The following is a 14,214-nucleotide window of genomic DNA, read 5'->3' on the forward strand; positions in this document are numbered from 1 at the left end:
ACATAAAGGAAGCTCTAAATATTTGCTGAATGAATGAATGAAAAACACCCTATCCTAGTCCACGCCCTTCCCCTTCCATTGAGCATTCTGTAAATCACAAAATCATTCTCGCCACCCAAGACTAGAAACTAAAGTTTTCTTTGATTACTACTTTTACTTCAGTTCTATCTACTCAGTCATCAAGGCCCCTTAAAGTCTTATTAAAAGGTCTATTTGGTTTAATCTCATCTCAGGCAATGTCAGAATTTTGTTTGTAGGAAGTATAGAGAGAAAGGAAAACAAGATAATGTAACTTCTGATCCTTCTTGATCTTACCACTCGTTTAGCTTTATATCCTTGAGGAAAATACTTCCTCTGTTTGTTTAATCTATAAAATTAAGAGATTGTCCTAGGAAATTTTGACAGTCCCTTATAGCTCTTTTCCTACATTGTATAATTTTATCTCCCTAGTGGCCAACCCAGGAGAGATAATATAGAAGACGCTCAATATGTTAGCTTACTCATTTACTAAGTGGATATTTGTATAAGTTCCCCCCAGTTTAGAGAGAATTTTAACAAATTGTAAAAGTAATACATGCCCATGAATTTAAAAAAAAAAAAAAAACAGAAGAAACAGGTTTTTGTTTTTGTTTTTGTTTTTTGTTTTGGAAAGATTTATTTATTTATTTATACAAGCACTGGGTACAGTCAGAAGCACAGGAGGGTGAGAGAATTCACCAGAGCAAGTAACAGAATAGGCAGACTGACGAAATACACTGCTGAGGGGAGCAGTGGGTGCTGTAGGAGAGGTCTGTGCACCATGTGGGACCCTCGCCAGTGGCCGGGGATCCAACCGGCGCTACAAAGGCTGCGGGCAGCTTTGCAGCCCAGCACTCGACCTCTGCACCACCAGGGGAGGCCCAGAAGAAACAGTTTTTAAGGGTGAGCCTGCATAGCTAATCCTGGCACTATTCCCTAGAAGTTCCCACCCTTCCTTGTATATCCTTGTAAAAAATTTCTTATAAAAGCAAAGTATTACAAAACTTACATAATTAATTAACATAACAATCTTAGTGGATAGATTTTAAACAATACAAATTTGGTTACCTGGATAGTGCCTTTTAGCAGATGTAACGTCTAGTATTGCTTCAAATTAAAACTTTGTGGCTTTCTTATATATGTTAATTCATATCTGGAAATGGATGCATGTTATTGAGCTTTGTAAAGAAAAAACTATATACATTCTCTTTCTCCTTAAAGATATGAAACACACTACATCTTCAAATTTTGCTACAATATTTTTTCCTTTTAATGTATTGGCATTCTTCTAATTTAAAAAACATGTATATTTTATTTTATTTTATTTTTTAAAGATTTATTTATTCATTTATACAAGCACTGGGTACAGTCAGGAGCGCGGGAGGATGAGAGAATTAACCAGAGCCAGAGAGGGGAGCAGAGCAGGCAGAAGGACCCAAGTACACTGCTGAGGGGAGCAGCGGGCAGCAGGAGAGGCCTGCGCGCCGTGTGGGACTCTCCTCTGGTGGCCAGGGAGCAGCCGGGGATCAAACCGGCGCTGCAGAGGCTGCAGGCAGCCTGGCAACCCAGTGCTCAACCGCTGTGCCACGGGGGAGGCCCTAAAAAACATGTATATTTTATTTGGAAAATTCTTGTTTAAAGTCTGCACAGTAAATCCAACATGTGAATAAATCATGAAATGCTTAACCGTTTTCATAATTCAATTTATTTCTTATGTTTTGTCATTTAAAACAATGCCATAGTGAACATGTCTACAGAATACATTTTCCAGAAATAGAAATCCTGGGTCAAACAACATAAATTTTAATAGATACTACCAAATTTCCTTCCACAAAGATTGTAATACACAATATGGCCCACTTGTAAGTTCTTATTTAAACCTGTCTTCTGTGCTGTTACTGTGTTTGTTAGGGCTTACAACCTCAAGTAACAGACAATAATTTAAACCTTCTATGCTTCCTCTCTTCCCCCCCTCCAAAAATACCAAAAAATATGGGATGGTATAAGGAATTACTGATGGGTATTTCCTCTAAGCTAAGGCAGGACTATTAGAAACAATTGAAACCAAAGTTAGAAAGCCAGAACTCTCTACAACTGTTTCTGCTTATTTCTGTGCATGTTTCATTTTTGATACTGTCTCCTGTCAAAAGATCTTTCATTTCTTATTCAATCCACAAGGCAAAATATAGCTATCCTTTGTTAACTAGTTAATACAGCTCTAGCAACACAGAATATAATCCACTGGATTATATCTTAATAAGGAAGGAAATGAACTAGAAGAGGATATATGGAACCTCCTTGGTGGCCTAGGGGTTAGAAGTCTCAGCACTATCACCTTGATGGCCTGAGTTCTATCCCAGGCCAGGTATGGCACAGTAAACCTGTCCTATCTTACCTGCTGCCCCCCGTTAGCAGTATATTTTAGTAAGTCTGCCTGTTCTGCTCCCCATTCTGTCTCTGGTGAATCCTGAATCACCTCCTGAATCTCTGGCCTACACCCAATTCTTCTATGCAAAAATAAATAAATAAAATCTTTAAAAAAAAAAAAAAAAGAGGAAGAAGAGACTGGAAATCTCATGGTAAAAAGGGAGGTAGTTTGAAATCATTTCCCAGAGAAAAAACTAACTTACACATCAGGCAGATAGACCCAAAAGAAGTCTACTACACTTATAATAGGTGGACTATTTACCAATCAAATGCTCTAACTCTGTAAAAGTTATCAGCTATTTGTGAAAGATCAGTAGTTTGTCTTGCTAAGACACTGCTTTTTGTTTGCTTTGGAAGTTCATCATATGAAGAAAGATTAGCATTTCACTTTAATTTTATTGTTCTCTAGTTATCTAAAATACTGATTTTAAAGATTGATTTTATTGGGCCTCCCCTGGTGGCGCAGCGGTTGAGTGCTGAGCTGCGAAGCTGCCTGCAGCCTCTGCAGCACCACTTCCATCCCCGGCTGCCAGGGAGGGTCCCACATGGTGCACAGACCTCTCCTGCCACCCGCTGCTCCCCTCGGCAGTGTATTTCTTCAGTCTGCCTGTTCTGTTCCCCACTCCGCTCTGAATTCTCTCACCCTCCTGCGCTTCTGACTGTACCCAGTGCTTGTATAAATAAATAAATAAATAAATAAATAAATAAATAAATAAAACTTTAAAAAAAAGAATTGATTTTAAAGAATTGATTTATTAAATCTTAGGATATTTCTCTTATGAATCTCAATCTATATTGTCACTTACATAATTCCAAAACTAAAATCTCTGATTCTGATTGTACTCTTATTCCAGTGGACATTTGCTGTTTACTTTTTTTTATTAGAATACTTGGAAAAATAAGTCTTCTTTGAACTGACATCCTGTTTCTCTCTGCCTTTTTACTCTGCTCTCTTCACATAGAGCCTTTTGCTATTCCTTGAACAAACTGATTAATACTCCTACCCCAAGGCCTGTTCTCTCTGCTTAGAATCCTTTTTTTCCTAGATATGTGTGTGACTCACTAACTCTCCTCTTTCAATTTCAGTTTTCTCAAATGTCTCTGAATTTATAATACCCTAATACTTCTTTCATGCTTTATTTTTCTTAACTGCCACTAATATACATACTATTTATTTTGTTAACTTGTTTATTACTCCCCATCTGTTTTTGATAGGACTTAAGTTCTGTGAGGTCAGGGACTTATGCCTAGAACAGTATTTGGTACCTAGAAGGTGCTCATTATGTTTTGAAAGAATGAACATATAAATTGGGCAAAAGAAGCATGTATTAATATTTATTAATAATGGGAAGACGTTCTCCATTTTGCTATTTATCCAGACAGGAGTTGTATGGTTTTTGTTTCTTAAAGCTATTTTAGAATTTCAAAAACAAAATCCTATAGCATGCTTTAATGTTTAGATACATTCATTTTAAAATTATAAGTTGTTAATTTTCCAGAGTTGTTTATAAAAGAAATGAAAGCAAATTTTATAGTTAAACTAAATTTGTACATTCTTCAACAACTTTCTTTTAATTCGTAAATACAGCCATCAGATACTGTGAAAGATGTCAGTTGATTAAACCTGACCGCGCGCATCACTGCTCAGCATGTGACATGTAAGTGTTACTCATTTGCTTTCATTTAAGTCCATCACTGGATGTTGGTGAAAGGAGAATGCTAAGGGGAAGGAACATTTTATATGCTTAATACATAGTATAAACATGTCATCTTCTCCAGTTACTTGCTATGTATGCAGGACAAACAAAACTATGTATATAAACTAGAATATACTTTAAAGTAATTTTGGTAGTAATTCCTGATCCAGTTGATAGAAATTTCTTTAAATATACTTTCATGTTTATGTTTAATACAATATTGATAAGCAAATAAGTTGCAACTCTTGGAAAAAATAAAACACTATTTCCATGGTTAAAAAGGCCAGAATGATGTTATCTTTTAAAACCTAAAAAAAACACAAAAATACTGTTTTCAGTCTCTTGTTTTTTTTATTATATTTTATATGTTTCTTACATCATTTTTCATTTTTGCACAATGTATACATTTTCATCTTGGTAATATTCCCCATACAATTCTCACCCCCCTTATTTGACCCTAATCTTTCCTCCCCCTCCCCCATAGTGTGTCTCTGGTTTATAGTTGCTTGTTGATTTTGATTTTTACTTTATTATAATTAGTCTTTTTCCTGGTCCCTTATTTAGGTTTTCTAAATTCTTATCTGTGACATTGTCTTAGAAAAATTTGAAAGATTTAATTCTTTGTGCACTTGCGAGAAGGTAATGTGTTGAAGAAAAGATCCCTGGTTTGGGAATTTCAACTAGTCCTGAACCTTAGTTAGATAATCTATTGAACCTTCTGGGTACTAGTTTATTCATTTGTTATTATTACTTGAGACAATCTGTCGTTTTACTTTATAGAAGTATAGATTACATATCCACTGCTAGGGAGGCATATTTTGGTGTGTTTTTTCTGATTATAAAAGTACAGTAGCGATTATCCATGGGATAATCTTGTAAAATATGTGAAATCTTATAAAATTTTATAAAATATGTGAAAAATGACCATTAGTGTTAATACTTTAACATATTTGCTGCTAAGATTTTATTTTTATGACTTGACCATTTTTAAAATAATAGAGGAATTGTCTATATTTACTTTTATTGCTAGCTGATTTGTAAACTAGATCTAGCTAATATACCAAATGCTGTATGCATCATATCTGAATATTAAAATTTATCTTAATGTGACCTAAGACAACATCATTATCCCTTTCTTATAAAAATACTTGTGGAAATATCAGGAATTTTCTGTAATGTTCACTGGGTTATTTTCCCTAATATGTATTCGTAAAGGGAAAATTTTAACTCCAAAAAAAAAAAAAACTATTAGAATTAGGTGAATTTTTCACATGGATTTTCTTATGCTTATTTGTTTTTTAGATGTATTCTTAAGATGGATCATCACTGTCCTTGGTATGTATAAAAAATAGAGGAAATCATATTGGGGGGTGGAAAGACAAGAAGGAGAGAATTTACAGTGATTTACCTTGGTCTTCTAAATTTGGAAGTTCAATTTTACTACTCATCATAAACAAGATTGATCTAGCTTTAAATATATTTATTTATATACAATGTACATGGATCCATACATGTGTAGGGTACATGTTTATATTAATGTTTTATTTTAAAAACATAATGTTATTAACCCAAATAATTATATATTTAGAATTAACATTAAAATTCCAGATTTTGGGCCTCCCTAGTGGCCTAAAGGGGTGAAGTCTCAGCACTATCACTGCTATAGCCTGAGTTTAATCCCCAGCCAAGGAGCTAACCCACATACGGTGCAGCAGACCTCTCCTGTCTCTCCTACTGTCCCCCGTAGCAGTATATTTCAGTCAATATGCCTGTTCTGCTCCTCACTCTTTCTGTGATGAATCCTTTCAACCCCCCCTCATCTCTGACCTACACCCCAGTTCTTCTATGCAAAAATAAATAAATCTTTAAAATAATTTCCAGATTTTTTAGAGAACTGCTTAAAAACACATATCCACAACTAAAACACTGCTCTCTACTTCTCAAATGACCAATTTCCAAGTAATGATGATTTTGATCTGTTGTATATTATTATTATGGTTTTAAAAATACACAAGATCTACCATCCTCACCATTTCTGTAGTGTTATGTTCACATTGTTGTGCAACTAATCTCAAGTACTTTTTTTTTTAAAGATTGATTTATTTATGCAAGAACCGGGGTAGAGGCCAAATGTGTGGGAGGGTGAAAGGATTCACCAGAGACAGAGCGGGGAACAGAAGAGGCAGACTGACTGAAATACACTGCTAAGGGGAGCAGCGAGCAAGAGAGGAGAGGTCTGCTGCACCATGTGGGTAGCTCCCCGGCCAGCAGGGATGGAAGCCGAGCTGCAGAGACTGTGGACAGCTTCACAGCGCTGCGCTCAACTGCCTGCACCTCCAGGGATGTCCTCAAGAACTTTTTCCTCTTATAAAACTGAAATGCTATGCTATTAAACAATAACCATTTTCATCTCCCTCCCAAGCAAACACTATTCGGTTTTTGGTTTCTGTGAGTTTGTGGTTTATCTTATTTTCACTGTGTGACTTTCTTTGTTCTTCTAGGGTGAATAACTGTGTAGGATTTTCTAATTACAAATTCTTCCTGCTGTTTTTATTATACTCCCTATTATATTGCCTTTTTGTGGCTGCAACAGTTTTACAGTACTTTATAAAATTTTGGACGGTAAGTCTTTTTCTATCTTACACATATGTTAAGACTTTTTAAGATGCTGTATTCATAAAGAATTACTTCATTCTTTATCACACATAGATAAACTTCAGTTTTACTCATCAGAATATATGGATCATCTGAGCATAGGTGGGATTATAGTTAACTTTCATATATACATATGTATGTGTAAATAAAAAAATTAAAACATGGTATAGAGGGCTTTTTTTAATGATCAAACTATTTTCAGCCATACTTTAATAATAAATCAGTTTTAGGGAACTAATTGCTTTTATTTGAGTTGATGAGACTTAATGAATGCAGTTTTATAGTATTACAAGTGAAATTTACTCCCCAGGTGTAAACTATTAATCTATTTTCTCTCTATATAAGTATCCTTTTTTCTGTCATGAGTTGTAAATGTTTTTTCACACATTTATATCTTACAAACCTGTTTTCTTTTTATCAAATTAGAGTTTTATATTTTTAAAGCAATATTTTTATGATTCCTGATTTTTTTATTTAAAAGCATTACTTTTTATTGTGATTCCTGGCTTTAGTATATTCACTGCAGGTTTTTACAGGGTTTTCTTTTGGCATTTTTACTGCTTTTGTTTTCACCTTTGAATCTGCGGTTTTGAAGGAATAGATTATTGTGTTAAAAAGTATTTTTGTAGGTATTATTCCTGTGAAGGTGTTTTCAAATGTAAGTTTTATTATTATTTAAATACGGTAAAACCATAAGTCAGTAGATAATTACTATTGAAAAGATGGTTTATTATTCACAGTTCTCAAGACAGGGGGCATCCCGCACTATGCCACATCATGCAAGGAAGCATGAGGGCCATTCAGGGAGCTGAAGGAGCCAGAATCAGACACTTCATTGTAGTCTCCATGGGAAAGATAAGGCCAAGTAGAGTAAGCTAATTGAAGATTAGGTAGTCTGTTTCAGTGTTCTCTTGGCATAGGGCCTGACCCTGATTGTCTGACACCTATCTCTGGGATGAGTAGAGAAGGAAAATATTGTCTCCTGGAATGTATGAGCCAGATAGAGAAGGTGGTTTCAAGTATGGACTCTGGATTGGTTAGTTTGTATATGAGAGGTACATTCTTGCTATCTCATAAGAATTGGATAACTGTGCAAGAGGCATTCTCTCCCTAGTAATCAAGGCCCCAGATGTCCAAACATAAAGAATACAGAAAAAAACAAAGTATATACTTGATGCAGAAGCAACTATTATTATCCAGTTTTCACAACTGGAAACTGAGGTAAATTATATAACCACCCAATGTTAAATACTTAATAATACAGAAAACCAAAATTTTACTTAGGTTGTCTACTTTAACATCCAGATACCTCTCACTATGACTTGGCTCTAATAGTCATAGTTCAAAAGAGCTTATAATTAAAATCCCAAATCACCAAGCACAATTTTTCCCAAGAAATATCTAATACATTTAAGACAGATTTTTGTTACAACATCATTCAATTTTTAAAGTTTACTTAAAACTAGAGTCTCCTAGCACTTATAATACCTCTGTGCATGTTAGAAAAGAGACTTCAGTTCTGTATGATCTCAACCAAATACTTTTTGGCAGCTGTTAGTTTCACTGATTTCTTCTATTTTTCCTTTTATTCTCTCTTTCCATTTTGATCAGTGAAACTAACAACTGGTATTTTTAAAAGATAAACCGACATTAGACTCATCCAAAAAAAGGGAGAGGACTCAAATACATAAAATCAGAAATGAAAGAAAAGGTTTTACAATGGATACCACAGGAACACAAAGGATCATCAGCTACTAAGGACAATTACACATAAAAAAACTGAACAGTGTAAAAGTGGTTTAGGAGAATCTTGAAGAAATAGGAAATCTGAACAGATATATTATTAATAAGGAGACTGAATCAGAAGTTAGAAACCCTCCCAACAAACAACAGTACAGGACCTGATGGCTTCATTGATGAATTCTACCAGCCATTTAAAGAACAACTAATACTAACCCTTTTCATACTTTTCCAAAATAAAAACAAGAGGAAACTCTGCAAAACTCATTTCTAGGAGTCCAGCATTACCCTATAGTAGTTTGCAACTATTAGATACCCCCCTCCAGGAAATACTAAAAAGAGCTCTAGTATCTAAATGGAAGAGAGGAACAAACACAAAGAACTGAATAAGGAAATAAATAGAATCACAAAATTATAGAAAAAATGGTAGTGACACATTCATATATCAATACTCATTCTAAATGTAAATGGTCTGAATTTACCAATCAAAGGACATAGAATATCTATTTGGAATAGAAAACACAATACACCTAAATTCCAAGGATAAACACAGACTAAAAGTAAAAGGATGAAAAATAATTTTACAAACGAATAGGACCCAAAGGAAGATGGGGACAGCTTTACTTTTAGCACATAAAGTAGAGGTCCAGCTAAGAAAAGCTAACGAGAGACAGGAATGGATACTACATAATGACTAAGGGAACAATATATCAGGAAGGCCTAATACTCATAAATATATGCTTTCCAAATGAAGGAGCACCAAAATACATTAGGCAACTACTATCAATTCTGAAAACAGACATTGGAAAAAACACATTTCTGGTAGCAGTTTTTAATATCCCACTCTCACCAATGGACAGATCAATGAGACAAAATAAATAGGGACACAGTCATTAACAAAGAATTACTAATAGATAAAATAGATCTAATAGTTGTAAGGCACTGCACCCCCCAAAGCCAAATACACTCTTTTCTCAAATACACAAGGGTCATTCTCCAGGATTGATCACATATTGGTTCATAATGTAAGTATCAACAAATTCACAAAGATTGAAATCCTTTCTGACCATAAGGTGTCAAAGTAGAAATCAACTATAAAAAGAAAGCAGGGAAGTCCTCTCATATGTGGAGACTGAACAGCACTCTACTAATAGATCACTGAATCAAAGAAATTTAAAAAATACTTTGAGACAATTGATAATGACAATACAACCTTCCAGAACTTACTCGACACAGCAGAAGCACTAATAAAAGGGAAGCATATCACAATACAGGTTGACATAAAGACAAGAAAGAGGCCAAATTAACAACCAAGTTTCTCATTTGAATGAATTAGAAAAAGAAGCACCAAAAAAAAAAAAAGTCAGAAGACAGGAAATAATAAAAATTAGAACATAAATAAATAGAAATAAAAAAGACAAGTCTAAAAGATCAATAAATAAAACCAAAACCTGCTTCTTTGAAAAAATAAACAACATAGACAACAAATCTCTAGCAAGGCTCACTAAGAAAAAAGGGGGAAAACTTAAACAGATTCAAAAATGAAAGAGGAGAAGTTACAAAAGTCACTGCAGACATTCAGAGGTAATAAGAGATTTCTCTAACATATATCCAAACACGGTCAAAAGTCTGGATGAGATGGACAGATTCTTAGAATTATGCAATCATTCAAGGCTAAATAGAGAAGAAACAGGAAAACTGAACAAACAAATCACAGGCAAGGAAATTGAAACAGTAGTCGAAGCACTCCCAAAAACAGAAGTCCAGGACCAGAATGAGTCACAAGTGAGTTCCACCAAACATTGAATGATGAATTAACAACTATCTTGCTCAAACTCTTTAAAAAAATTGAGAAGGAAAGAATACTTCAAATTATACATTAAGAAACCAACATTACTACCAAAACCAAACAAAGACAACACACAAAAAGAAAACTATAGACCAGTCTCCCTAGTGAAAACAGACTCAAAAATCATCAATAAAATTTTGGGAAACCAAATCTAACAATGCATTATAAGGATTATGTGTCATGACCAAATGAAATTTATACCTAGGGACACCAAGATGGTTAAACCTGTGAAAACCAACATAATTCACCACATCAACAAAATGAAAGATAAAAGCCATATGATTATTTCAGTAGATGCCAAGACAGCATTTGATAAGATTCAACATCCATTTATGATGAAAACCCTGAATAATGGGATAAGTGGGACATAATAAAAGTCATAATGGGACATAATAAAAGACATAATAGAAGTCGTATATGATAAACCCACAATGGCATCTTTCTCAGTGGTAAAAAACTAACAACCTTTTGATAAGACAAGGATGTCCATTCTCATCACTACTGTTGAGCATAGTTTTGAAAGTTCTATCTAGAGCAATTAAGAAAAAAAGATATATAGGGTCACCCCTGGTGGCGCAGCAGTTGAGTGCTGGGCTGCGAAGCTGCCCGCAGCCTCTGCAGCACCGGTTCAATCTCCGGCCGCCAGCGAGAGGGTCCCACATGGTGCGACAGACCTCTGCCGCCCGCTGCTCCTCTCAGCAGTGTACCTCGTCATTCTGCCTGTTCTATTCCCCGCTCTGCCTCTGGTGAATTCTCTCACCCTCCCACGCTTCTGACTGTACCCAGTGCTTGTATAAATAAATAAATAAATCTTTAAAAAAAAAGAAAAGAAAAAAGATATAAAAGAAGGCCAAATTTGGAAAGAAGTAAAGCTATTATTTGCAGACAACATGATAATATACAGAGAGAACCCTTAAGAGGCCATGAAAAAAACTAATTAAAGCAATAAGCCAGCAAAGTGGCAGGTTACAAAAGTAATACAGAAAAATAATTGCCTTCTTGTATGCAAGCAATAAGCTAGAAAAGAAAGAAGAAAACCACCTCATTTACAACTACACCAAAAGAAATGAAATGCCTAGGAGTAAACAAAAGCAGTGAAGGACCTATACAAAAAAATAAAAACAAAAAACTAGAAGACAGTATTAAAAAAAAAAGTAGAAGACAAAAAGAAATGGAAAGATATTCCCTGTTTATGGATTGAAAAAATTAACATTGTCAAAATGGCCACCCTACCCAAAGCTATTTACATGTTTAGTGCAATTCCAATGAAAATTCCAATGGCATTCTTCAAAGAAATGGAACAAACATTACTGAAATTGATGTGGAACCACAAAAGACCCCAGAGCCCAAGGTAGCCTGACAAAAAAGGGAGAAATGATGGTATTACACTTCTAGACTTCAAACTGTACTATAAAGTCATCATAATTAAAACTAGAATGAAAACACAAACCAATGGAATAAAATTGAGAGCCCAGAAATAAACTCACACATATAGGCAACTAATCTATGACAAAGAAGTGAAGAATATACACCTATGGAAAGCTCCTCAATAAATGGTGTTAGGAAAATTGTACTGCCAAGCACAAAAGTGAAATTATACCACTGTCTCACACCATACACAAAAGAACTCAGAATGGGCCTCCTTAGTGGCACAAGGGGTTAAGTTTCAGCACTCCGAAGCTGTCCGCAGCCACTGCAGCCAGAGTTCCATCCCCCACCAGGGAGCTAAACAAAATGGTGCAGCAGACCTCTCATCTCACCCCACTGCTCCCCTCAGCAGTGTATTTCAGTAGATCCACCTATTCTCCCCATTCTGTCTCTGGTGAATCCTCTCACCCCCGCACCTCTGGCCTATACCCATTCTTATATGCATAAATAAAAATCTTTAAAACTCAAAATGAATAAAAGACATGGATAGAAGACTGAAATGATAAAATACATAAAAGAAAATATAACAAAAAAGGTGAAGGACCTATTCAAGAAAACTATAAGACACTGTTAAAAGAAATAGAAGAAAACACAAAGAATTGGAAAGACATCCCTTGCTCATGGATTGGAAGAACTAACATTATCAGAATGGCCATCCTACTGGAAGCAATTTACAGATTCATGCTATTCTGATAAAAAAAATTTCAATGACATTCTTCAAAGAAATAGAACAAATATTGATGAAATTCATATGGAGCCGCAAAAGAAGTCTCAAATAGCCAAAGCTCTCCTGACTAAAAGGAATGGAGGTATCACACTCCCTGATTTCAAACTACAAAGCCATAATAATTAAAGCAGTATGGTACTGGAACAAAAACAGATACACAGACCAATGGACTCAAATAGAAAACCCAGAAATAAACCCACATATTTATGGACAACTAATCTTTGACAAAGAAGCAAAGAATATGCAGTGGAACAAGCACAGTTTGTTCAATAAATTGTTCTGGGAAAATTCGACTGCTAGTTGCAAAAGAATGAAGCTAGACTACTACCTCATACCATACACAAAAACCAACTCAAAATAGATAAAAGGCCTGAATGTAAGACCTGAAACCATAAAATATATAGAAGAAAATATAGGCAAAACACTACATGATATACATCTCAGTAACATCTTTAAAGATACATCACCCAAAGCAAAGAAAGTGAAGGAAAAGATAAACAACTGGGATTACATCAAACTAAAAAGCTTCTGTACAGCAGAAGAGACAGCAAAACAAAGAGACACTCTACTGATTGGGAGAAAATTTTTGCACACAATAGAACTGATAAGGGGCTGATCACAAATCTCTACGAAGAGCTCACACAACTCAACAAAAACAAAGTAAACAATCTAGTGAAAAAATGGGCAGAAGAGCTAAAAGGACACTTCTCCAAAGAGGAAATTCAAGTGGCCAACAGACATGAAAAAATGTTCACATGCCTTATAACCAGGGAAATGCAAATCAAAACCACAATGATATACCACCTTACACCATGAGAATGGCACACACTGAATAAACGGGCAACAACAAAGTTTGGTGAGAATGTGAAGAAAAATAAAATCTTGGGCTTCCCCGGTGGTGCAGTGGGTTGAGCGCAGCACTGTGAAGCTGTCTGCAGCCTTCATGGCGCCTGTTCGATTTCAGTCCAGAGAGACTCCCACATGGCGCCGCAGACCTCTCCTGTCTCACCTGCTGCTCCCCTTAGCAGTGTATTTTGGTCCTTCTGTCTGCTATGCTTCCCACTCGGTCTCTGGTGGATTCTCTCACCCTCCCGTGCCTCTGGCCTGTACCCCAGTGCTGGTATAAATGAATAAAAATTTAGAAAAAAGAAAAAGGAACTGTCCTACACTGCTGGTGTGAATGCAAACTGGTCCAACCACTATGGAAAGCTGCGTGGAGGTCCCTCTGTTTACCAAAAATGGAGCTACCCAGCAATCCCACTCCTAGGAATCTACCCAAAGGACACTGAAACATTAATTCAAAAAGATACCTGCACCCGTATGTTTATTGTAGCACTATTCACAATAGGTAAGATATGGAAACAACCCAAGTGCCCAAAAATAGATGACTGGATCAAGATGTGGTATATATACATAATGGAATACTATTTAGCAATCAAAGAAGATAAACTCATGCTATTTGCAGCAACATGGATAGTGCTTGAAGGGAGCATGCTCAGTGAAATAAGCCAGAAGGAAAAAGAAAAATATCAAAGGGATTCACTTATAGGAGGAATGTAGGAGAACCAAATAATGGCTTTGGAAAAAAGAATAACAATAATAATAATAATAATAATAATAAAACTAATAGGCAACCATAAATAAGAGGCGTTCTGCAAGGGAGGGGGAGGAAA

General features: G+C 35.4%; 1 protein-coding gene across 4 annotated transcripts in view; it reads left to right on the forward strand.

Moving 5' to 3' along the window:
- Positions 1-14,214, forward strand: part of ZDHHC20 (zinc finger DHHC-type palmitoyltransferase 20) — a 76,570-nt gene that overhangs the window by 39,473 nt on the left and 22,883 nt on the right. For all 4 annotated transcript variants that reach the window (XM_037527345.2, XM_037527343.2, XM_037527344.2 and 1 more), the window contains exons 5-7: positions 4,034-4,103; positions 5,445-5,477; positions 6,644-6,764. In XM_037527345.2, the coding sequence (XP_037383242.1) occupies positions 4,034-4,103; positions 5,445-5,477; positions 6,644-6,764 (224 nt within the window). The remainder of the gene's footprint in view (positions 1-4,033; positions 4,104-5,444; positions 5,478-6,643; positions 6,765-14,214) is intronic.

The sequence above is a fragment of the Talpa occidentalis genome, unplaced genomic scaffold (genome assembly GCF_014898055.3).
Source record: "Talpa occidentalis isolate TD23 unplaced genomic scaffold, MPIMG_talOcc4v2.1 talOcc4.5, whole genome shotgun sequence".
Taxonomy (NCBI): Eukaryota; Metazoa; Chordata; class Mammalia; order Eulipotyphla; family Talpidae; genus Talpa; species Talpa occidentalis.